This window comes from Dermacentor variabilis, chromosome 4 (assembly GCF_050947875.1).
Source record: "Dermacentor variabilis isolate Ectoservices chromosome 4, ASM5094787v1, whole genome shotgun sequence".
NCBI classification, from domain to species: Eukaryota; Metazoa; Arthropoda; class Arachnida; order Ixodida; family Ixodidae; genus Dermacentor; species Dermacentor variabilis.
Genome location: NC_134571.1, coordinates 206816885 through 206840196, shown reverse-complemented (window position 1 = coordinate 206840196; position 23312 = coordinate 206816885). Strand labels below are relative to the sequence as shown.

At 45.3% G+C, this 23312-nt stretch overlaps 1 protein-coding gene across 1 annotated transcript in view; it reads right to left on the bottom strand.

Annotated features, from left to right (window-relative positions):
- Positions 1-23312, bottom strand: part of LOC142580082 (uncharacterized) — a 115981-nt gene that overhangs the window by 30294 nt on the left and 62375 nt on the right. Inside the window, exons 7-8 of the mRNA XM_075690855.1 lie at positions 20102-20374; positions 2511-2876 (exon numbers count right to left, since the gene is read on the bottom strand). Of these exons, the coding sequence (XP_075546970.1) occupies positions 2511-2876; positions 20102-20374 (639 nt within the window). The remainder of the gene's footprint in view (positions 1-2510; positions 2877-20101; positions 20375-23312) is intronic.

Below are 23312 nucleotides of genomic sequence, written 5' to 3'. Positions count from 1 at the left end.
TATCTAGTCATGTCATCACGATAATGTCAATGACATCGGGTCTGGCACTTTGAGATCAATTTTAGTATCAAATTAAGACATCTTATGTTTGCCAACCTTCGCACTTGCTAGGTCACGTCATCCTTTTATGAGCGAGAAGCTTGTCGGAGTTTCTGCCCTTCAAAAACAATGTCAGTAGTTGTCCCTTTATGGGCGCAGAAGCAACAACACCCAAATTGCTGCAGGCTGGACTACCTACAGTTAGCGAGACCTGCACATAACCGTGATTTTAGCCAGTCTTTGAATGAGAGAAAGGCTAGTCACAGATATTGTTGCTGTCCAAGGGCAACACTTCATTGTTATCACATGTCACATGAAGGGCATCAGTTGTGAAAAGTGCTCATCATTTCAGGTACATACTTGGAACTGAGCCAAGGCCTGACCTGTGCCGTTGGTATATTTAAAAGTCATTATATAGGCACGATGCATTTAGGGGGACGCCACGACACAATGTCCTGAACATTTGCATATTCCCGGTCTTTCTCTTTTATGTTGTGCAGTAAAATCCTACCAGGCCTGAAAGCAGACTGTCAGTTGAATCACAGCAAATATAAAAATGATAACACTAAAAAATTACTGGTACAGTGAATCAACTTACACTTAAGGTGGCCATAACAGTGTGGTGTAGCAAAACAGCAACCATTGCCTCTCTTGCGAACCAGTTCTAATACCAGTTACATGGGGGAGACACCCTACTAGCCCATATGTGCAAACATAACAGAAGTTCATGGGAGAATGAAGCATTTAAAAGTAATCAATAGCAGTCGAACAAATGATGCCTCAGACGGGAGCCAACATTTCCACAAGATAACTTGAGTTGTTGCCATGACGAAGTCCACTTGTTGAAACGTTAAAACCAGCCCAAGACATTCCTTGTTTGAAACCTATTAATGAGAGGTGGGTGAATATTCAACATTTTGAATACAGGTATGAATGATACAAGCATAATATTCTATTTGTATTAAAAAATTAGCTATTCGGTATATCTCCTTCAGTCATGGCATACAGGTTTGTGGACGCAGCTTATTTTTGCCATTACAGCACAGTGGTTGCAAGGAATAGAAAACAAACATTAAGCTTTGAGTAAACTGAACATTCTGCTTTCTTAAAGTCCACCCATTTCACTTCTCCGTGAAACGCAGCTCTTCAGATGACCACATTGGTGAAGGCACTGCCATGTTTGGCAGGACGTTTGAAGTGGGGCGTTTCGGTAGTAACTGCGAAATATTTTTTCCTCCTTTTTGTAATGCTTGCACCCAGTACTAATTTATCTGTACATGTAATTCAAGGGGGTGATTCAATATATTTAATGAAGCATGACTGGCTGTGCAATAAATGCATATTTTATTACTATGTTATTATGATGGGTCACTATAAAATGCACAGAGTCATTCTTCCACCTTGACTTGCTTTCTATGTGGCGTCTCCAGCACCTTGGAATAAAATTATGAAAATTTCATGCATATATCGACAGTCGATCGCAATTCATGACTGAAGGGGATATGAATTAGAATGCTCAAAACTGACCAAATATTTCATGATAACGGACTGTTTAAGCCTAGTTACTGTTCTCCTTCTGCTAAACAAAGGGTCACTAATGGCCGGAAGCGTGACAGCAACAAAAGCTTTTGATTACATGCAGAAATAAATGGGTAATGCAAGCTCTCTGTTCATGGTTTTGCAGTGGAGGCCTACATGACAATCTGTGATTTTTGCTTGTACTCTGTCATTTAGTATTTTTGGAAACCTAGCTGAATAGAAGCTTTATTTTTTACGCTACTACCAGTGATGTTTTCCTTGTAAAGGGAATTTTAAGATGTGTCTATGATAGAAAAGCTCCTCAGTAGCTTTTAATTGTGAGTACAGGCATGGCACCTAATTATACCTAAATAAATATTCCCCCTGTAAACATATGCATCTGCGTCTGACTATTTAGTATTCGATTCAATATTGAATACTTACTATTAATATTCAAGAAAATGTTATATTGTCCCCCCGCTGCTATCATGCATTGCCTAGGTGGGCACATTATCTGACACAAACTGCACATCTAAACTTACAGCACCTGCTGTTCAAATATGCAAGTGCCAAGTGGAATGCACATAAAGGATGTCACATGGCAAAACAAAAAAACAAAAAAATGTGAACCTCAATGATTTCTAAAAACAAAAGGCGCATTCATAAGGACTGATTCACATTAATACAACATAAGTGAACATACGCAATTATTGTTTACCCTCACTGTAGCAACCAGCATTTCCGGATACCACACTTCTTTCTACTATCATTTTATAGATGCGTGTGCCAATGATCGGAAGTGAAAATAATGGTGACAGGACGTGACCTTCTTATAATTTCTATTTCCACTCACTTAGTCATTGGATCAATACACACTATAAAAGTGATATTTCCTAAGTGGTACACTTTTAACAGAACAGTAATCTATAAGGAAAAGGAACCCTGAAGCGCACCCGTGAGTTACTAGCCGACTTCTCCTCGCCTTTCCGACGTGCCTCCTCTCGTGCACGGCTCGGAACGGCCGACTTGTGCGTTGATGTGCGACTGTCATCCCTGCTGTGCGACGACTTGTGGCTGTGGGAGGTGGAACCCGAGGAGCTGCGTTTGACATCGGCTGCGTTGGAAGACGATGATGGCTTCTTGGACAACTGCGATGATGATGACGCTGAAGACGAGCCCTTGGGCAGTGGAGCCTTGGGCTTGTGCGAGTATGCGTAGAAGGTGTCCCCCTCGTCCTCCTCATCTTCAACTCGAGATTTGGACAAGGAGGCGGGCTTCTTGGAGAGCGAAGAACGGGCATCCGGTGCTCGGCTGCCATTCTGCAAAACAAAGGTCATAGGGAACAGCTCTTACTCTTTGTGCAGACAGGTACCCATCCATGAAACACTTAAAACGAATTTCTAACCCCCTTCTTCGATACAAGATTCGGGCTTCCTTCATTTTAAGGTTGGAAGATAATCACAAGTCTCTTCACAATAAAGCCATCTCGTCTCTAGCATAACAAGAATGTGGGGTGCAAATTTCGCATGCCGAGGTCATGTGGGCCACTGGTTGAAGCTTCTGTCCTTAAACACACACATTCTTGGCTATATAGGGGCAGATGGCCGCAGCATCTTGACCTGGAAGGTACAATGCCACCAAATACCCAACCAACCACGAAGTATGTAATGTTCTGCAGAGCCACCAACTGCAGTGGTTATGGTGTACTGCTGCTGAGGTTGGGTGGGTTCAATTGAGGCCAGGATGGCTGCATCTACCCCTTCCCTCCAAATTAGGCCAACCACAAAAAAGCTCGTTCACCTAACTTTTAAGTGTGCTGCAAGAGACCTAAGTGGTCAAAATTGATGTCAATGCTGCCACATGCAGAGTGCCCCAGCTAAGTCCCACTCCAACACAACCTGCGCATCTTAATACAGACGAACAGTTTTGTAAGCATACCATAGTGCCATGCGTGTATTAAGTTCTCGGACTTCTTATAACCATTCAGTTATTCGTCCGATACCAAAGTTTAGTTTCAACTCATGCAAGGTATGCTCATGGTACAAGTCTTCTAGCCACTAGTGTGACGGGCCCGTCATATCAGGCGTAAGCAATGCAAGCACCACATCTGGATTTGTCACAATGACAATCATTTGATATTGAACCTGTGATTATGCTTCATATATAGGAGCCAATGACAAGCAGCATGACTTAATCCAGCGACCGCCACTTGTGCTGTCACTGCCTACACTCAGGGCAGTGACAGTGCAGCAAGTGCAGCAGACTACCTCTAAAATGGGTGTGCAGGCTATGCATGTGCTCAGCTTCATTAACAGCTATGCGCACCCACAGCTGCGCATGGGTGCAGCTACAGAACGCCACAGGGCGTTCTGTAGCTATGCTGTCAAGTTGTGCATATACAGTTAAACCTCAATGTAACAAACTTTAATATAACAAAATTCTTGATATAACGAAGTACTTGAACTTTCATAACATCTTGTTTATAGAACATGATATATTTAGAACCTCAATATAACAAAGTGTATTTATACATGGTGTCAATATAACAAAATTTACCTGCCACCGCGAAGAGATACCGAGATAAAGTAATAAATGAAAACTTCCACGGACGCAGATGGTCAAATGGGTGAATTACATGCAGCTGCTTGCACGTCTCAAATCATGTGCCACGCAACGAAGCACTACCGCCGAAGTGGCATGTTCCCTACGAAGTGCAAAAAAAGGTGTATCGCACCCCACGTGCTGTATGCTTTGGGTGCAAGTGAAAGCGCGTGAGGATGAGCTGAGAAGGAAGTTGGCTTGATGAGCATCGTCTTCTCGCGTGAGCAAGGGGAAAGGAGGGAGGGGAGTGAGCTTGCGGTGTCGCAATCGAGCGTGCGCGACATGGGGGGAGGAAGTGCGGGGCCAGGTTGCAGACCTACTCTTTTCTAGCACAGCTGTGGCTGCGCATGGCTGTTAATGAAGCTGAGCACATACGTAGCCTGCACACCCTATTTTAGAGGTAGTCTGCTGCACTTGCAAAGAGTGGGCACTCCGAGATGACGTGGCCTAATGTGCACCGTCTTCCCCAGTGTTTACTGCTGGAGGTGGCACAGTCGGTGGTTATGGAGACAGGTTGAAGCAAGAGGTGGACGAAGCATTCACTCCCCTCTGCTGGCACTTTCTAGGAAAGCATCGTACCACTGCGGGCGACACTACCAGCCGCAGTGGCGGAGCGGACCTGAAAGTGTGGCTGGCTTCGCTTTGTACACGGAGTAAGACATTTAGGAGGTGAAACTCCCGTCAGCGCGAGCGAGCGCGGGCGACCAGATAAGGTCACAATTGTTGTATGCGCTGACAGGGCCGTACACAGTGGCAGCGCTATGCGGCGCATCGTAGAAGCCACAGCGAAAAAAAAAAAAAAAAAGAAGATGCCGCGCCCAGGCAGGCGGCTCCGGAGCGCTCTCAACGGCGGTAATTTCTTTCCAGGCCGCCAGCACGATAACTGCTCCGCGGGTTTGTGACCTTTTCTGGTCGCCGTAAACAGCGAAGTTTCCACTCCTAAATGTTTCTTGCTCCGTGGCTTTGTGTTGTTGATGCAAAGATATCATTGGCACAACATGAAACCATATCTGTTATTGCCAACTCTCAAATTAAACAAAACAAATTTTTGTTCTCATTCAAATTTCGTGTCACCTTCCCTGTCAGAAAAATACACTGACTGTATTTATTTGCATAAAAGGTCACATTTCAATGAAATGAAATTTCAATACAACGAAGCTAATTGCCGATTATACCGACTGTTATATTGTCAAGTACGTTCTTTATTTCGGGAAATTCTCAGCGCACGCACACACACGCTGTCTGCGTTCCATCCCGCCGCACCGCATGCGGCTTGCTCCGCCGATTACTTCACTCACTCAGTTCCTTGTTGCGTACTCCCCGCATGCCAACCACGCACACACGCCTTCCATGCCCTCCCTGCCTGCCACACACCATTGCCTACCGTCCCATGCCTGCTACTCTACACAGTTGCCTACCGTCTAGTGCCTGCGACTCTGCACCACCTGGTGTCAGCCCAGTACTCTCACAGATCCCCCCCCCCCCCCCCCCCCCGCCCTTTATCCCGTGAAGAGGGCTTCCAAGGCACATGATAAGAGCTCAGCAGGTTTGCATTAGCGAGGCCTTTCTGTTTCCCTGTAGCCGGGTCTCTGAGTCTGTAGGTATTGCGTCCAATGTGTGCAGTCACTCTAAATGGCCCTGTGCGTCTAGGGGCAAAGTTGGCTGTGAATTTAATGGCTGCCTTACTTCACGGGTGCGTGTCCCGGAGAACCAAGTCTCCAACCTGGAAGGTAGCTGGAGTGCGCTTTTTGTTGTAATACTTTGCCTGGCTGGCTTCTGCCAAAGTTTGGTGGTCCTGTGCAAAGGCCCAGGCATCTCGAAGGTACACATCCAGTTCAGCAGCTAGGGGAATGAGGCGCAGAAGGGGGCCCCTCGATGCCAGCTGCTTGATTGTGATTGCTCCACAGGTTCCATAGTTCCTGCCCATAGCACGAGAAGGCAGGCATAAAGCCAGTAACTAACTTTCAGACGTGCGCATTGCAAACGCCTTTTCAGGCAGCCTTTTGTCCCAGTCCCTGTGGGAAGTGCAGTAGCCCATAAGGGCATTGTTTAACCGTTGCGTTATGGCGTTCCACAGTCTGTCCTGCTGGTCTGTATGGGACTGTGTGGCTCTCCTTGATTCCCCAGTGCTGGAGAATGCCTTTCCCCAGTTTGCTTATGAATGGTTTTCCATTGTCGCTAGAGGTGGAGCTAGGCACACCATGCCGGCAAAACATTGATCATTTTATTGATGATCAATTTGGAGGTAGGCGCACGTAATGGTAAATTCTCTACCAACTTCGTGAACTTGTCCAGCACCACCAGGATGTACTTGTGGCGCCAAGGGGTTGTGGGCAGTGGCCCAATAAGGTCGACACTTAGCTGCTGCATTAGGTGGGTGGCCCATGAACTGCCTATCAGTCCTTTTGGTTTTTCCCGGTGAGGTTTGAAAGCCTGGCACTGCTGGCAGCTGTGGATGTAACAGGAGATATCGGAGCAGATACCAAGCCATGTGAACCGGCTCTTCACATGTTTCCAAGTTTTAAAAAAGCCTAAATGCCCACTTAGGAGGTGGTCATGCTCCATTTTCAGTGCCATGTCTTGTAAGTGTAGCGGAAGCCAGGTGACCTTACGTGTACCAACCGTGTACATAAGGATACCATTGTTCAAGATTTTGCTGTCATCAGCTAGGTCCTGTACCCTCTTGGAGTCTTTAGGGTCACCAGGTAGCAGGCCAGACTTTTAAGTATTGCAGCAGCTGCAGCAGCAGTGGATCCTTGGGTTGTTCCAACTGGAACTTTGCAGTGTCGGTGAGTGGGGACACACCAGACACGTCAACAGGGGCTGTCAGTTCAAAACGAATGGTTTGTTGTGGCTCTTGCACTTCGATTGGAAACCAGTCTTCCACCAAACACGGCTGAGCAGATTCGACAACAGGGATGAGGCACCTGCTTAGTGCATCCGCTAGGATGTTGGCCCGTTCTTTACGATGCCTTATGGTGCACTTGAACCCTTGTAATCTCAACAACCAACGTCACACTCTACACGATGTCTGCTCAGTTGTAAACATCCAAGCCAATGATGCATGGTAACAACGCACTTCAAATGATGTGAATTCTACATACGGTCGGAATTTATCGACAGCCCACACCACAGCGAGGCATTCCCATTCTTGGACAGTATAGTTCTTTTCAGCAGCGCTGAGGGTCCTGCTTATAAATGACACAGGCCTGAGTTCACCTTCGACATCCTGCAACACTGCCGATATGCCAGTGCCACTGGCATCTGTTTCCATCACAAAGGGCCCGTTCCGGTCAGGCAATACCACAGCCACCTCTCCTGCCAGTGTTAGCCTCAGTCTCGAATGCTGTCTGCTGCTCGGCACCCCAAACCCAATGGGCTCCTTTCTTGAGGAGAGCTGTCAGGGGTCTGGCTTTGTCAGAAAGCCAGAGGATAAAATCCAGAGGATAAAATCAGAAAGACCAGAGGATATCCCACAAGGCCCAAAAACATTTGGAGCTCCTTGACTGTTTTAGGGCATGGGAACTCTGCAACTGCTCGCACCTTGTCTGGGTCAGGTTGACATTTGCCTGGAGAGATTACATGTCCAAGGAATTTTTATGCCTGTTCACAGCATGTAACTTTGCTGGGATTGATTGTCAGACCTGCAGAGCCAATTCTTTTCAGTACCTCATCGATATGTTGTAGGTGGTCCTCAAAAGTTTCTGAATAAATGAGCACATCGTCAAGAAATGCCATGCAGTAGTTGAGTTTTATGCCTTATAACACTTTGTCCATGAGAGACTGAAATGTTGCTAGCCCACCTACTACTCCAAATGGCATTCGCTTAAATTGAAACACTCCTCTATGGCACAGGAATGCAGCCTTCGGTACATCTTCGGGAGCAACCAACACTTGAAAGAAGCCCTGAGCAAGGTTGAGGCTCATGAACCACCTACCGCGGCCGAGCTGAGCCAGTACCCAGTCTATGTGGGACACGAGATATACTGACACAGTTGCGATTGCATTTAAGGGTCTGTAATCTACCGCAAGGCAATATCTTCCAGTTTTCTTCTTTACTAATACAGAGGCACTGGCTCAGGAACTGGAGCAGGGCTCAATGAGGTCTTGGTCCAGCAAATCTTGGATACACCCATCAAGAATTTGTCTCTTTTGGCTGTTAACCGGGCGCAGCTTGCATCTAACTGGTGGGTGGCTGCCTGTGTCTATTCTGTGAACCACCAGGGACGTGCAGCCTGGCAGAGTGGTAAAAATGTGGTTAGGGTCTGCAGGGAAGCTATTAAAGGGACACTAAAGGCTAATACTAAGTCGACATGGTCTGTTTAAATACCATTCCAGAAACCTTGCAACGCAAGTGTTTTTTGCGCCTGCCACTTTGTTTGTAGAAAGCATAGCATAACGACTGGACGGATTTTGATCCCGTTTGTTTTACTGTAATCCAAAAAATGTACTTGCGGTAAAGAGAGCTTCAACTTCTTAATTTAGACTTTACTTTTTTGTATTATTCTATTATTTAAACAGCACACTATGTAGTGCTACAGGCATGGCAGTTTGCATGTGCTATTGAATATAAGGAGTGTAAAGTAATTTAAAGAAACCATGGGACTGTGCTTACTAGAACTGCACATCTGAGCAAGTGATTACACCACTCTAGTATATTTCATTGCCATGCCCGGCTTCTTTATATAAAAAGGCAATATATAATTTATTAAAAAACAAAATACGCCAAAGATATTAAAGTGAAACCTCAATTACACGTCTCCCAGTGATGCGATGACCCGCATTTTGCAAGGAATTGGTTTGGTCCAGGCAAAACCCCTATAGAAATAATGTATTATTCACACAAGATTATGTCAACCCCGCCTTGTAAGATGCCTCTCTGGTACCGTTCGAGAAAAAAAAAGAAAGGCCCTAAGCAGATGCAGCCTGGCACATGAGCACACTGCAGCCAGCTGATAACAGGTGTGCAATACCATGTACTATACTCAATTGTAACGCAAGTGCTTTTTTCCGTGATTTTCGTTGCTTGAACTCGACGCTCGCGTTACATTCGAATAACGACAAAATTAACAATTTTAAGACAAGAATCCTAAATTCCGCAGTTTTTAGTGTTACGTTGGCAACCTGTAACTTTACATTTCGATCTAATTTATACACAAGTCAACCAAAGTCAAAACTTGTTCTTTTGTCATAATCGATGTCATTGTCACTGTAGTTGTGTCACGGTTACAATGCTTCAGTACCCTGCGGTCTTCCGCACTTTGACTCCACTTATTCATGATGTTATGGTGACATAGCACATTCGATGTGATGCCTGCTTTGAGAGACAAGCAATTTTGATGGCTGAGAAAGAGGGAAACTCCACCGTGGCTCAGCAGCTGAACATCAACGATTCGCAGAGTGCAGGACCAGCTGGATGCCTTCCTTAAATGTGAGGCTGGTCAGAAGGGCTCTGTAGAACATGTAGTGGCCTGGTACCGTCCCCAAATGAAATGGTGGGGTGGTCTCTTAAGAGGTGATCATCATCATCATCGTCAGCCTGGCTAAGGCCACTGCAGGGCCAAAGGCCTCTCCCATACTTCTCCAACTACCCCTGTCCTGTGCTAATTGTGGCCATGTTGTTCCTGCAAACTTCTTATTCTCATCCGCCCACCTAACTTTCTGCCACACCCTTCTATGCTTCCCTTATCTTGAAATCCAGTCCATAACCCTTAATGATCATCAGTTACCTTTACTCCTCATTACATGTCCTGCCCATGCCCATTTCTTTTTCTTGATTTCAACTAAGATGTCATTAAACCGCGTATGTTCCCTCACCCAATCTGCTCTCTTCTTATCCCTTAACGTTACACCCACCATTCTTCTTTCCATAGCTCGTTGTGTCGTCCTCAATTTAAGTAGAACCCTTTTCGTAAGCCTCCAGGTTTCTGCCTCGTAGGTGAGTACTGGTAAACCACAGCTGTTATACACTTTTCTTTTTAGGGATAATGGCAACCTGCTGTTCATGATCTGAGAATGCCTCCCAAACACACCCCAGCCCATTCTTATTCTTCTGATAATTTCAGTTGCATGATCCAGATCCGCAGTCACTACCTGCCCTAAGTAGATGTATTCTCTTACCACTTCCAGTGCCTTGCTACCTATTGTAAACTTCTGTTCTCTTCCGAGACTGTTAAACATTACTTCATTTTCCTGCAGATTAATTTTTAGACCCACTCTTCTGCTTTGACTCTCCAGGTCAGTGAGCATGCATTGCAATTGGTCCCCTGAGTTACTAAGCAAGGCAATATCATCAGCGAATCGCAAGTTACTAAGGTATTCTCCATTAACTTTTGTCCCCAATTCTTTCCAATCCAGGTCTCTGAATACCTCCTGTAAACACGCTGTGAATAGCATTGGAGAGATCGTATCTCCCTGTCTGACGCCCTTCTTTATTGGGATTTTGCTGCTTTCTTTATGGAGGACTACGGTGGCTGTGGAGCCGCTATAGATATCTTTCAGTATTTTTACATATGGCCCGTCTACACCCCGATTCCGTAGTGTCTGCATGGCTGCTGAGGTTTCAACTGAATCAAACGCTTTCTCGTAAGGGTTGGTTATATTCTGCACGTTTCTCTATCACCTGATTGATAGTGTGAATATGGTCTACTGTTGAGTAGCCTTTACGAAATCCTGCCTGGTCCTTTGTTTGACAGAAGTCTAAGGTGTTCCTGATTCTATTTATGATTACCTTAGTAAATATTTTGTAGGCAATGGACACTAATCTGATCTGTCTATAATTTTTCAAGTTTTTGGCGTCCCCTTTCTTATGGATTAAGAATATGTTGGCCTTCTAAGATTCCAGTACGCTCGACGTCATCAGGCGTTGCGCATACAGTGTGGCAAGTTTTTGTAGAACAATCTGCCCACCATCCTTCAACAAATCTGCAGTTACCTGATCCTCCCCAGCTGCCTTCCCCCTTTGCATAGCTCCCACGGCTTTCTTTACTTCTTCCGGCATTATTTGTTGGATTTCAAATTCCTCTAGAATATTCCCTCTTCCATTATCGTCATGGGTGCCACTGGTACTATATAAATCTCTATAGAACTCCTCAGCCACTTGAACTATCTCATCCATATTAGTAATGACATCGCCGGCTTTGTCTCTTAACGCATACACCTGATTCTTGCCAATTCCTAGTTTCTTCTTCACTGCTTTTAGGCTTCCTCCATCCCTGAGAACATGCTCAATTCTATCCATATTATACTTCCTTATGTCAGCTATCTTACGCTTGTTGAATAACTTGGAAAGTTCTGCCAGTTCTATTCTAGCTGTAGGGTTAGAGGCTTTCATACATTAGCGTTTCTTGATCAGATCTTTCGTCTCCTGCGATAGCTTACCGGTATCCTGTCTAACGAAGTTAACACCGACTTCTATTGCACACTCCTTTATGATGCCCACAAGATTGTCATTCATTGCTTCAACACTAAGGTCCTCTTCCTGAGCTAAAGCCGAATACCTGTTCTGTAGCTTGATCTGGAATTAATCTATTTTCCCTCTTACTGCTAACTCATTGATCGACTTCTTATGTACCAGCTGCTTCCGTTCCCTCCTCAGGTCTATGCTAATTCGAGTTCTTACCATCCTATGGTCACTGCACCGCACCTTGCTGAGCACGTCCACATCTTGTATGATGCCAGGGTTAGCGCAGAGTATGAAGTCTATTTCATTTCTAGTCTCGCCATTTGGCCTCCTCCTCATCCACTTTCAGCTATCCCGTTTGCAGAAAAAGGTATTCATTATCGGCAAATTATTCGGTTCTTCAAACTCTACTAATAATTCTCCCCTGCTATTCCTATAACCTATGCCACATTCTTCCACTGACTTGTCTCCAGCCTGCTTCCTACTTACCCTGGCATAAGAAGTACTCAAGAAGTACTCTCAAGAAGTACTCAATCTCAAACAAGCTCGAAGGTGACGTGATATCGCGCGATCACTTACAGTGATAGTTTCGCTTTCATGAGTCTTGGCTCGTCCCGGTACTGAATCCCTCGAAGTATGACAGTGCTCTTGGCACTGATAACGAGCTTGGCAAAGCACCAAAAACACATGGCAGCGATGTTTTCGCTGCACAGTCACGCAAAATTTTATGGAAGTCAAATTATCTCCAAAAGGGATCACCCAAGAATACTGCCCAAGGAAAGCTGTCTCCACCTGCGTTGACAACTATAAGTGAACTTGTTTCCGAATTGTCCGTTCGTTCCAACTTGCTCGAACGTGTTGCTCAGTGTCAACACCATTTGGCAGTTTGTTTGTACATGCAACAATGCCGGCGACTTGCTCCCAGATGCTGCAGCTCTTGAGAGGAAGCTGACGATCTGTTGCGGCTGAGTAAACATCCAGAAAAGGATTACCGATTTTTTTTAAAGGTGAGAATAAAGATTCGCTCACACGTCTTCCAATAAAAGGCTTGGTTGTCATTTTTTTGTTAAATAACTTAACTACCTTCCTTGGAGCAGTGCAGGTTCGTGATGCAGGCTTATTCAGGTGGTCCGTACTCGTGTTTTGGGCAAGACTGACCATCACTGCCTATATTCTTAGTTTTTAGAGTATAGCGCAGTCCACTTATAACGATATCAAGAACGAGAAAAAAAAATAGATCATTATAACCAAGTATCGCTATATCCAGACTGCCATTAAAAAAGAAGAAAAAGAAAGAAAAACCATATCGAACATACCTTCAAAGCTTTGAAACCAGATTTGCCACTTGTGCAAGACGTACAAGGTAGGCAGTGAAAAATAGTACACTTATTTATACCTCTAAACAGTGTGTCAAGCTTTAGGAGTGCTGAAATAGTCAGAAATTTGCACTTGCTTTCGCAGGAGTTTTAAGCTCACAATTGCGGTGTGCATCGAGCTAAACTGCTGCGTGAACAATGAAGGCAATAATTTAGCTTGCATGAAATAAAGAAACGACAAAGAATGAAAGTGCCCAACTCAAGAGATAAGATATAATTCGCAGAGCTGTCAAAACTGATCAACCAGGTGTAAATAAGTGATATTCGAAATTATACCATCAGAAAAGACTGAAGAAGCCATAAGAAATGGATGCAGCCTGAAATCAGTGAAAAGGAAACTTGGCATAGTACAAACCAAGATGTATGCATTGAAAGATAAGCAGGGTAACATCATCAGCAATCTCAAAGGTATAGTAAAAGCAGCGGAAGAATCCTATACTGACCTGTACAGTACCCAGAGGAGCCAGGATCCAGGATACCTCAATTAGGAACAGTAATGAACAGGATATAGAAACTCCTCCTATAACTAGCGATGAAGTCAGAAGGGCCTTGCAAAACATTAAACGGGGACAGGCGGCAGAAGAAGATAGAATAACAGTCGATTTAATTAAACACAGAGGAGACATAATGATTGAAAAACTGGCGGCTCACTATACGAAGTGTCTATCAACTTCAAAGGTCCCAGAAAACTGGAAGAATGCGAATGTTATGTACTAATGCACAAAAAGGGAGACATTAAAAAACTGAAAAATTATAGGCCCACTAGCTTACTCCTAGCATTTTATAAAATATTCACCAAGATAATCTCCAATAGAATAAGGGCAACACTGGACTTTAATCAACCAAGGGAACAGGCTGGCTTCAGGAAGGGATACTCTACAATGGATCACATCCATGCCATTAATTAGGTAATTGAGAAATCCGCAGAGTACAATAAACCTCTCTATGTGGCTTTCATAGATTACGAAAAAGCATTTGATTCAGTAGAGATACCATCAGACATAGAGGCATTGCGCAATCAAGGAGTACAGACTGCTTACTTAAATACCTTGGAAAATATCTATGGAGATTCCACAGCCACCTTAATTCTACACAAGACAAGGAGGAAGATACCTATAAAGAAAGGGCTCAGACAAGGAAACACAGTCTCTCAATGCTATTCACTGCATGCTTGGAAGAAATATTCAAGCTATTAAACTGGGAAGGCTTAGGAGTAAAGATTGACGGTGAATACCTCAGCAACCTTTGGTTTGCTGATGACACTGTTCTATTCAGCAACACTGCAGGCGAGCTACAACAAATGATTGAGGACCTTAACAGGGAGAGTGTAAGAGTGTGGTTGAAGATTTATATGCAGCAGACAAAGATAATGATGAATAACCGGGCAAGGGAACAAAAGTTCAGGATCGCAAGTCAGCCTCTAGGGTCTGTGAAGGAGTACGTCTACCTAGGTCAACTAATAACAGGGAACCTTGACCCTGAGAAGGAAATTCACAGAAGAATAAAAATGGGTTGGAGTGCATGCGACACACATTGTCAGCTCCTGACTGGGAGCTTACCGTTATCATTGAAAAGGAAAGTATACAATCAGTGCATTTTACCAGTGCTGACATATTGGGCAGAGACTTGGAGACTGACAAAGAAGCTTGAGAAAAAGTTAAGGACTGCACAAAGAGCAACGGAATGAAGATTGCTAGGCATAACATTAAAATACAGAAAGAGCGGTTTGGATCAGAGAGCAAACGGGTATAGCCGATATTCTAATTGGCATTAAGTGAAAAAAATGGTGCTGGACAGGTCATGTAATGCACAGGTTATATAACCTTTAGACCATTAGGGCTATATAAATGGGTACCAAAAGAAGGGAACCGCAGTAGAGGAAGGCAGAAGACTAGGTGGTGCGATGAAATTGGGAAATTCACAGATGCTAGTTGGAATCAGTTGGTGCAGGTCAAGCGTAATTGGAGATCGCAGGGAGAGGCCTCGTCCTGCAGTGGACATAAAATGGGTTGATGCTGCTGATGATGATGAAATCGATGAGCGACTCAATCGTGATCGGTGTCAAAGACAGGCCATTGTCAATCTCGTCGCCTCCATTACACAACGCCGCCGCCTGTCGCGACAATGATCGCCTCATCGGATATCTATTTACAGAACGAGGCCACACTATCCGCACTCAGAAACTCTTCTATCGAAGCACCACCTGATTCATCCTCTGTAGCAACGTGCTCCGAGAGCTTGATAATGTTGGCGGTAATATCAGCATCAGTATTGGTTTCACTATCATGGGGAGTTTCACCCTGGCGCACAAAGCCCGCCTTTTTCGTTGATCGGCATGGGCCCTGGTTGCAGTCGTCATGATTGTCGCTCTCCTGCGCGGGCTCACACTTGTTTGAGTCTTGCTAAATTTGCAGCTTCGTCTGAAGCAACACAGCTTTGCACTTAGTTGGCACCATCTTCTGTAAACAGGGCAGTCTGCTGCTTCGAGATTGCTTCCGCAGCGCATTTTTGCGCTCTCCGAGAGAGTGCAGAAAGGGCGGGCACTACTTCGTTTTTTGCTTTTTCTTCCCTCTCCCTTCATGCTTGGTTCCATAGCATAGTGGAGCATGATCGCAGGCGACACGGAAACAAAGCAGCTGCTGCCATCTTGTGGCATGCTGTGCTAGCTCACGATGCTTTCCGTGGCTTTAAAAATCGGCGCGCAGGTAGAATGTGCTGCGCGGTTAATGGCAGCACATACAAACTCGCATTGGCAAACTTTTAGCTCCATCTCGACATCGTTTGTTTAAGGACAACTTAGCAACGCAAATGTAATTATTATTCTGCATGGAAAACGCGATCCAGATGGCAAAATTTTTACTGTTATATCCGATATGCGGTGAATAAAATACTGCTATATATGATTTTTTTTTCTTATAGCCCTAATGCACAAGTTGATACTCTTAAATCGATTCATTTTTATAACCTGGTATCATTATAAGTGAACTGCACTATATACAACGCCCGGATTATACGATAGTTTTACGTGATCTCCTCAAAATCATATAATCGAGGTTCCACTGTAATTAGAAAATTTGTATTTAGGCTTCTAATACCATTTTCAATGTACAGTGCATTCCACTTATAGGGATATCGAGAAAGACGAAAAATATGATGGTTATAACTGATGATCGCTATATCTGGACTGCAGTTATTAAAAAATTTTTTTTAAAAAACGCGGAATATACCTTTGCAGCTCCGAACTCGAATTCGCCACTTGCTCTAAAGAATAGATTATGTAGATAGTAGGCCGTGAAAAACAAACTTTATTTCTAGCGCCAATGACCATGTCAAGGGTTAGGCGCGCCGAAATAGTCCGAAATCTGCACTTGCTTTTGCGGCAGCTTCAGCTTCACAACCGCGGTGTGCATGGATTCCAGCTGCTGCGCGAACACTGGCGGCAATCCTTTAGCATGCATAGAATCAATTAAGGAGTTGATCGACGACAGTGCACTTTGCATGGACATCGAGGTCGGGGTCAAGGAGCCACTGTCAATCTTTTTTTCACTGTCGTTGCTGCCGTCGCCACCGTCGCACAACTTTGCCGTCTGTCTTGACAGCACCTCTTCAGCGATCACTTTGTCAGTGACCTCATCGCAGAACGAGGCAGCACTGTCTGCAGTCAAAAACTCCTCCTTCGACACACCACCTGTGTCACCAGTAGGAACGAGCTCCCAAAGCTTGGCATTGTCAGCGGCTTCCACCGTGTTGGTCTCAGTGGGTTGGGGAAGTTCGTCCTTACGCAAAAAGCCCACCTTTTTGAAGCAATTGGTGATGAACCACTGGTAAAGCGCCTCTTTAACATCGGCGTACAAAGGGTCTCTAACCCTTTTCCGCTGATCGGCATGGCCGCCGATAGCTCCCACCTTCACAATCGCGGTGCTCCCGGTTTTCAAGATGGTTGATATCCTTAACTGGGCGAGCTCATGCTTCTTCACAAGAGCGCTCACCTTGAAGTCGCATCAAGAGTCTTGCAAAATATCCACCTTCGTGTCAAGCGACACAGCTTTGCGCTTTGTTGGCGCCACCTTCGAACTGGGTTGAACTGTTGCTTGCACGCTGCTTCGGTGGCGTCAGCCTGCTATCGCGCGAGAGAGAGACGCGGGGCGGGCGTCACCGCGCTGCTTTGCCTGTCGCTTTTTTTTTCTTTCTCTCTCTTTTGGAGCGCCTGTGGCCGACGTGAATGAAGCAACTAGCGCCATGTTGTGGTGCGCTGCGCCTACTCAGCTATTCTTCGGTGTGCGGGTGGGGTGGGACGCGCTGCGCGGTAATGGCAGCAGATACAAACTTACGGAGGTAAACATTGCCTCGTCTCGACATCGTTCGTTTCAGGGAACTAAGCAACGCAAATGTTACGATTATTTGGCACGGAAAACGCCGTCCAGATGGCAAAATTTTGATCGTTATATCCGATATGCGGTGAATAACCTATCGTTATAAATGGTTTTTTCCCCATAGACCTAATGCAGAAAATGACACTCTCATGTTGACCCATCATTATAACCGATGTATCGTTATATGTGGTATCGTTATAAGTGGACTGCACTGTACAGTTAACGTTGGCGTATTTTCAAGGGCCAGTCTGCATATAAACAACTGATACAACGGCCCCTTTTTACAGGACTATTGTATTTACTCAATTCTAAAGCGCCCTCAGTTGTAACGTAAACCCGTTTTCTGTAAACAAAAAAATAAAGTACAATACCGCGCACCTTGTGCTTTTATATAGAAATTCTATTTTCTCTCATTTGGAAAAAACACATTTATTCTCAATACACTAAAGTTGCAATGAATAAAACACAAATGGAAGCGGCATACCTTGCCGCCAAGATTTTCACTGTGCCAGTAGGAGTCACGTGGGCAATAGATATCACTCGTTGGCGCTATCAGACAACTCATCGCTATCAACAGACCAAAGCATTTCATCCTCGGTGCCATGCATGGCATTCGAAATCCCGCGCTTTTTAAAGGCCTTGTTGACCACGGCAGACGGGATCGTGCACCATGCATCTTTCACCTATCCAGCAAAGTCCTGCAGCGAGGCATGCTTCATTTTATTGGCGGGCGTGAATTCGTGGCAGCCACTGACAAGCCATTCGGCGTAGAGCGCCCGAATTCTATCTTTCACTGGCTTGTTCAAACAAACACTGATCAGCTGGAGCTGTGATGTCATGCCGCCGGGTATCAGGACAAGGTCAGTGTTGCATGCAACCAGCTTGTCCTTGATGCGCTGGTCAAGATGGCACCTGAACGCGTCGAGCGCAAGCGTCCCACGCATACCCAAACTGCCGCCGGGTCTCTTCCGCCAAACGTTATCAATCCAGTCAGCGACCAAGTCCGTGGTCATCCAAGCTTTTTCATTTGCACGCATAATCACGCCACTCGGAAACAAGATTCCTTTCGGGAGAGTCTTCCGTCTGAAGATAAGATACGGGGGCAGCTTGTGCCCATCCGCAGTGCAACAAAGCGTTGCAGTGACTGTAGTTTTATAGTGGCCGGAAGACAAAACGCACACTTGCTTTGCCCCCTTCTTTCCAACGGTTGTGGTGGCAGGCATGTCAAAGTAGAACGGTGTCTGATCAGCATTCCCAATCTGTCCAAAGTGGTAGCCATTTCTATGGCGCAACTTCAAAATGTACTGCTGAAAACTGTGCAATTTCTCTCCATATTCTTCTGGCAATTTTTGGCATATCCCTGTCCGCCTTCGAAGAGAAAAGCCTTTTCTTTTCATAAAATTTGATAGCCAGCACCTGTTAGCTTTGAAGTCGTTCCGCATTAGCCCTTTCTGTAGGGCTAACTGCATCGCCTGTACTTTGAGCAGATCGGTCGTCACAGGCTGCTGTGCCGCTCACTGCTCTTGCACATATTTTGTGAGCAGCTCTTCTATTTCGGCGAAGCGGCCCTGATTCGGTCCACTGAAACCCTTCCTTGTTGCTTTGCTGGCGAAAATATTCTCCTTCTGTTTGCGCCTGTCCTGCACGCAAGTTTCGGGAACTCTGAACGCTCGTGATGCGGCCCGATTTCCATCATTCTCCACGCACACGATAACTTTCCTTTTAAATGCGGCATTATGGTGGACTCGGCGTGTCTTCTCAGTTGGCGCTTCCATGCTGATTGAGTAAACCCAGAAAACAGGACGACAGGTGGTAGACTAGGTTACACCAGTGCCTGGTTACACGTACAATATGGGGACATGGACACGGCACATGGAGGAAGCTACGGCAGCTAGGCTAGAAGCGTGTACGAGGTGGCCATTTTTCGAATGCCGATGGCGATATGGTAATGCGATTTAGGGTAGTCCTTGATTCTAACGTGCAAGAATTTTGGACCCGTTTTATCGGGAAAAAAGGTGCTCGTTAGATTCGAGTAAATTTCAGTGTTCTGCGCCAAGAAATAACAAAGTTGCCTCAATCCCCTCATCCCACTTTAGTATGGGCACTTATTCTGTGCCTTGTGATGCAACACTCGCTGTCCTTTGAAAACCAAACAAGTGCACACCTCGAAGTGGCTCTGCGTTTGCTAAGCTAAAATCCAAGGCATTCAGTGGAGCTATGGAGGCACCACAACTTTCAATAAATTTGATATTAAAGCACGCCTAATTTTCACTTTTTAAGAGGCTAATGGCAATCCCATCACCTGTTTGGCCATATCGCCGTTTCGTGCTCCTCACATGGTTCTGGACTTCTTCCAGTTTGTTCTTTTGTTGCCTGTGTATAGCATAGCAGAAAAGAAAAAAGAATGGAGAATGGAGACGCTGGGAAGTGACATGGTGTATGTAGATCCGCAGGTTTTTAAATGAGAACTGCTGCTGCTGGATGAAAAGTCTGCTTACCTCTTTTCTGCCTTATCTCACATCATCTGATTAGCCTGCACCTCCATTAATGCTCGACACTTTCGAAAGATTCCTGCAGCTCAATGGTTTGTGAACGAAAGCTCACAAGTACAATTGTTTTAACAGTTCTCTAAGCACCACTACAAAAAGTGTTTCAGCCATTAGCTGATCAACTTCAGGAATAGTAACACCCATAAGCATTACAATGGGTAAACTGGGACACAAGGATATCTTCAGCTTGGCATGACTGTTAGAGCACAGTACAAAAGAGCACACTGTGGATGGCATTCTTACCTTTAGTGCATCTCTAGATGATGATGATGAAGACGACGGCTTTTTGGAAAGGGATGAAGATGACGGTCGATTGTGCGCAGATGTCTCGGATGAGACTTTTGGTCTTCGGTCGTCGGCCATACTGCTCCCAGCTGGCTTCTTGACCGAGGGTAATGCACTATCTCTGTCCCTCCTCTCTCCACCACTGGAACTAGGGCGCCCTGCAGGCTGGCTGGAGGGCTTCCTAGGTGGGGCTGTCTTCTCGGGTGGTCGCTTTGCAGAGGATGCTCTCGCCTGAGAAGTTTAGGAAGTGTGTTGAAAATGCTTTCACTGAATATGGCAAACACAACATCTACAATTACGAGAGGAGCCAGGCAGACAAAGCAACAGAGAGAAATCTGGCAATGTCGAGAGGGAGAAAGGGGAAGGAATGGCATGGAAGCACTTTTGGTTTGCTGCCCTACACACAAAAAAGACATTTTAAGGGATGAAGAGAATGAAACAAATGAGAGATAATGTGTATTCTTATGCAAGGGCCATACCCGCCTAAATTTGGGCCGCCACGTATAAGAAAAAAATGCGTAAAGTTAGTAACCAGCGTTTGGGCCGACCAGCAGAGCAGAGCACGGACCCTCAGCACGAGCGGCGTTCCCCAAGCAAAAGTGCTGGAGAGAGTGACCTACGAGAAAGCAGTGGAAAGGATGGCCCACTATAGTGTTGCTCTTCTTCGTTACAATTTGCACTGGGCAAGAACAGTGCTAAGGCCAACACCACTTGCATCTGTGTGCACCTCAGTAGAGGCCGAAGGGTCATAATGGCGCAAAATTGGTGGAGACATTAGCAAAAGACGGAGCTCTGTGAAAGCCTCGTCAACACTCGGATGACCATGAAGTGAGGGGCCCGTTGCTTCCAAGTAGCTTCGTGAGGGGCAATATGATGGCAACGAAATTGCGAATGAAGCATCTGAAGTAAGAGACCTATGAAGCACCTGAAGTAAGTATACCTATGAAACTGTGCAATTCTTTGACGGATGTTGGCTTAGAGAATTCAGTGATGGCCCGAAGTTTGGCTGTATCGGGGTGAATTCCATTCTTGCATACAGCGTAACCTAGAATTGTCAGTTGCTGATCTGCAAATCGGCACTTCTGTAGATTTAGTTGTAGGCTAGCGTTTGTTAAACATGTCAAAACACATTGGAGTGATTGAAGGTGCGTGGAGAAGTCAGGAGCAAAAACAACGTCATCAAGATAGCACAAGCACATGTGCCACTTCCAGCCATGCAGAACAGTGTCCATCAAGTACTAAAAAATTGCGGGCGTATTACAAAGTCCAAAAGTCATTACGTTAAGCTCACATAACCATAGGGTGTGACAAAAGCTGTCTTTGGCAGATCGGCGTCTGCCATGAGTACTTGCCAATACCCTGAGCCAGGCACATACCCAGGATATTTCTTAGGAGGGGGGGGGGGGGCAAACTAAGGTAACTTTTCTATGCAAATGAGGGAGGGCATACCTTTACTAGTACAAATGTGAATAACACCCACCATTCGCCATAAAAACACGTAAATCCACAAAAGAAAAATGAAATAAGGTGTATTTTACAGGTACGCCTGTGCGATACACCTCTCTTTTACTTGGCAAACAGAGAACCACGTCAAATGGACTCGTGCAGGAAAGAAGCGCAGGAAGAACAAGTAAAGAAGTGAAAGTGTAAAATAAAGATTTCTTTAGTAGAATATAACTTAAAGAAACAGCAGTTGGCAACAAAGGCACACGGACCGTACAGAGTTGTGTTACTCCACCAGCCAATTACAGAAGCAAACAAAATCATTGTCATGCAGCCTTTTCAAAATGGTGTTTGTTGCACTTGATACTTCCGGAGCGTCTGCTGTTGTTGAAGAGTCTTTTCATCGGCGGAAGCAATGAGGTGTGCAACAGACATGGACAAAATGTATGGAGTCTGAGCATTTCGCATGAAACTTCGCTGCCAACTAAAGTGAAACTTCACAACAAATAGTTGTAGCTAAGCAAGCATGCTATTTCAGTTCTATAAAGAATTAGGCATTCACCATTCCACTATTATAGGCGAGGGATAAGGTATAAAATTATGCGCTAATAAATTTATTTTTCTAGTTACCGCCTTATTTGGCTAACAGAAAAGTTTGAAGTACGAATTATTTGCAGCCTCGTGGAGGAACAGTGACTGGCGGTTATGAGGGCGTGGGCGGGGCTTCATTGCAGACTTAAGTTGTATCCGACTATAGTAGCGTTTTTGAATTAGCTCTGGAAGAATTGTACAGAAATATATATTTGCGGAACAATCCCAGTTCTTTTGGATCCCTCGTTTACTGCTCTAACAAGTTAAGTGCAACAACTGACTCGTATTGTTATTTGGGAAGTTGCGCAACGATGCGTGGCCGTCATTCGCGCACAACCGCGTATGGCGCAGGAAGCTGCGATTCTACATGTACTGCACCCACCGCGGAAGGTTAGAAAAACACCTACATATGCATCGCAGAGAAGTGGCTACATTAGGCAGTTCGAATGTTAACTGTAGCAGCGTCATTCAGAACACATGAAATTGTCCTCCACTACTGGCGGTGTTTTCTCTACTTCCTTTTTAAATAAAAAGCTGTTGATCCACAAATATTTTCGTAAAGAATGGTAAAATTTTTAAATTTTCACATTTCCTTCCTCTTTGGCTGTTGTCTTGGCACTCTCCCTTAGTCACGGAGTAAGACATTTAGGAGGTGAAACTCCCGTCAGCGCGAGCGAGCGCGGGCGACCAGATAAGGTCACAATTTTTGTATGCGCCTACGGGGCCACATACAGTGGCGGCGCCATGCGGCGCGTCGTAGAAGCCGCAGCGAAAAAAAAAAAAAATGCAGCGCCTGGGCAGGCGGCTGCAGCGCGCTCTCAACGGCGGTGATTTCTTTCCAGGCTGCCAGGCACCGCCAGCACGATAACGGCTCCGCGGACATGTGACTTTTTCTGGTCGCTGCAAACAGCGGAGTTTCCACTCCTAAATGTTCCTTGCTCCGTGCCCTTAGTAGATCGCTTAATTTCTCAAATCCTTGCGACTCTTGTTTCCAGTTGGCAATTTTGCACAAAAAGAGCCGTACAATTAGGGAAGAACAAGACCGGTTAACAGGTGACAGTCATATTGCCTATGAGTTTAAGGGTTACTGCAGGGTTTGATAATGGACACTGTCTGCATTATCTTATTTTCCACC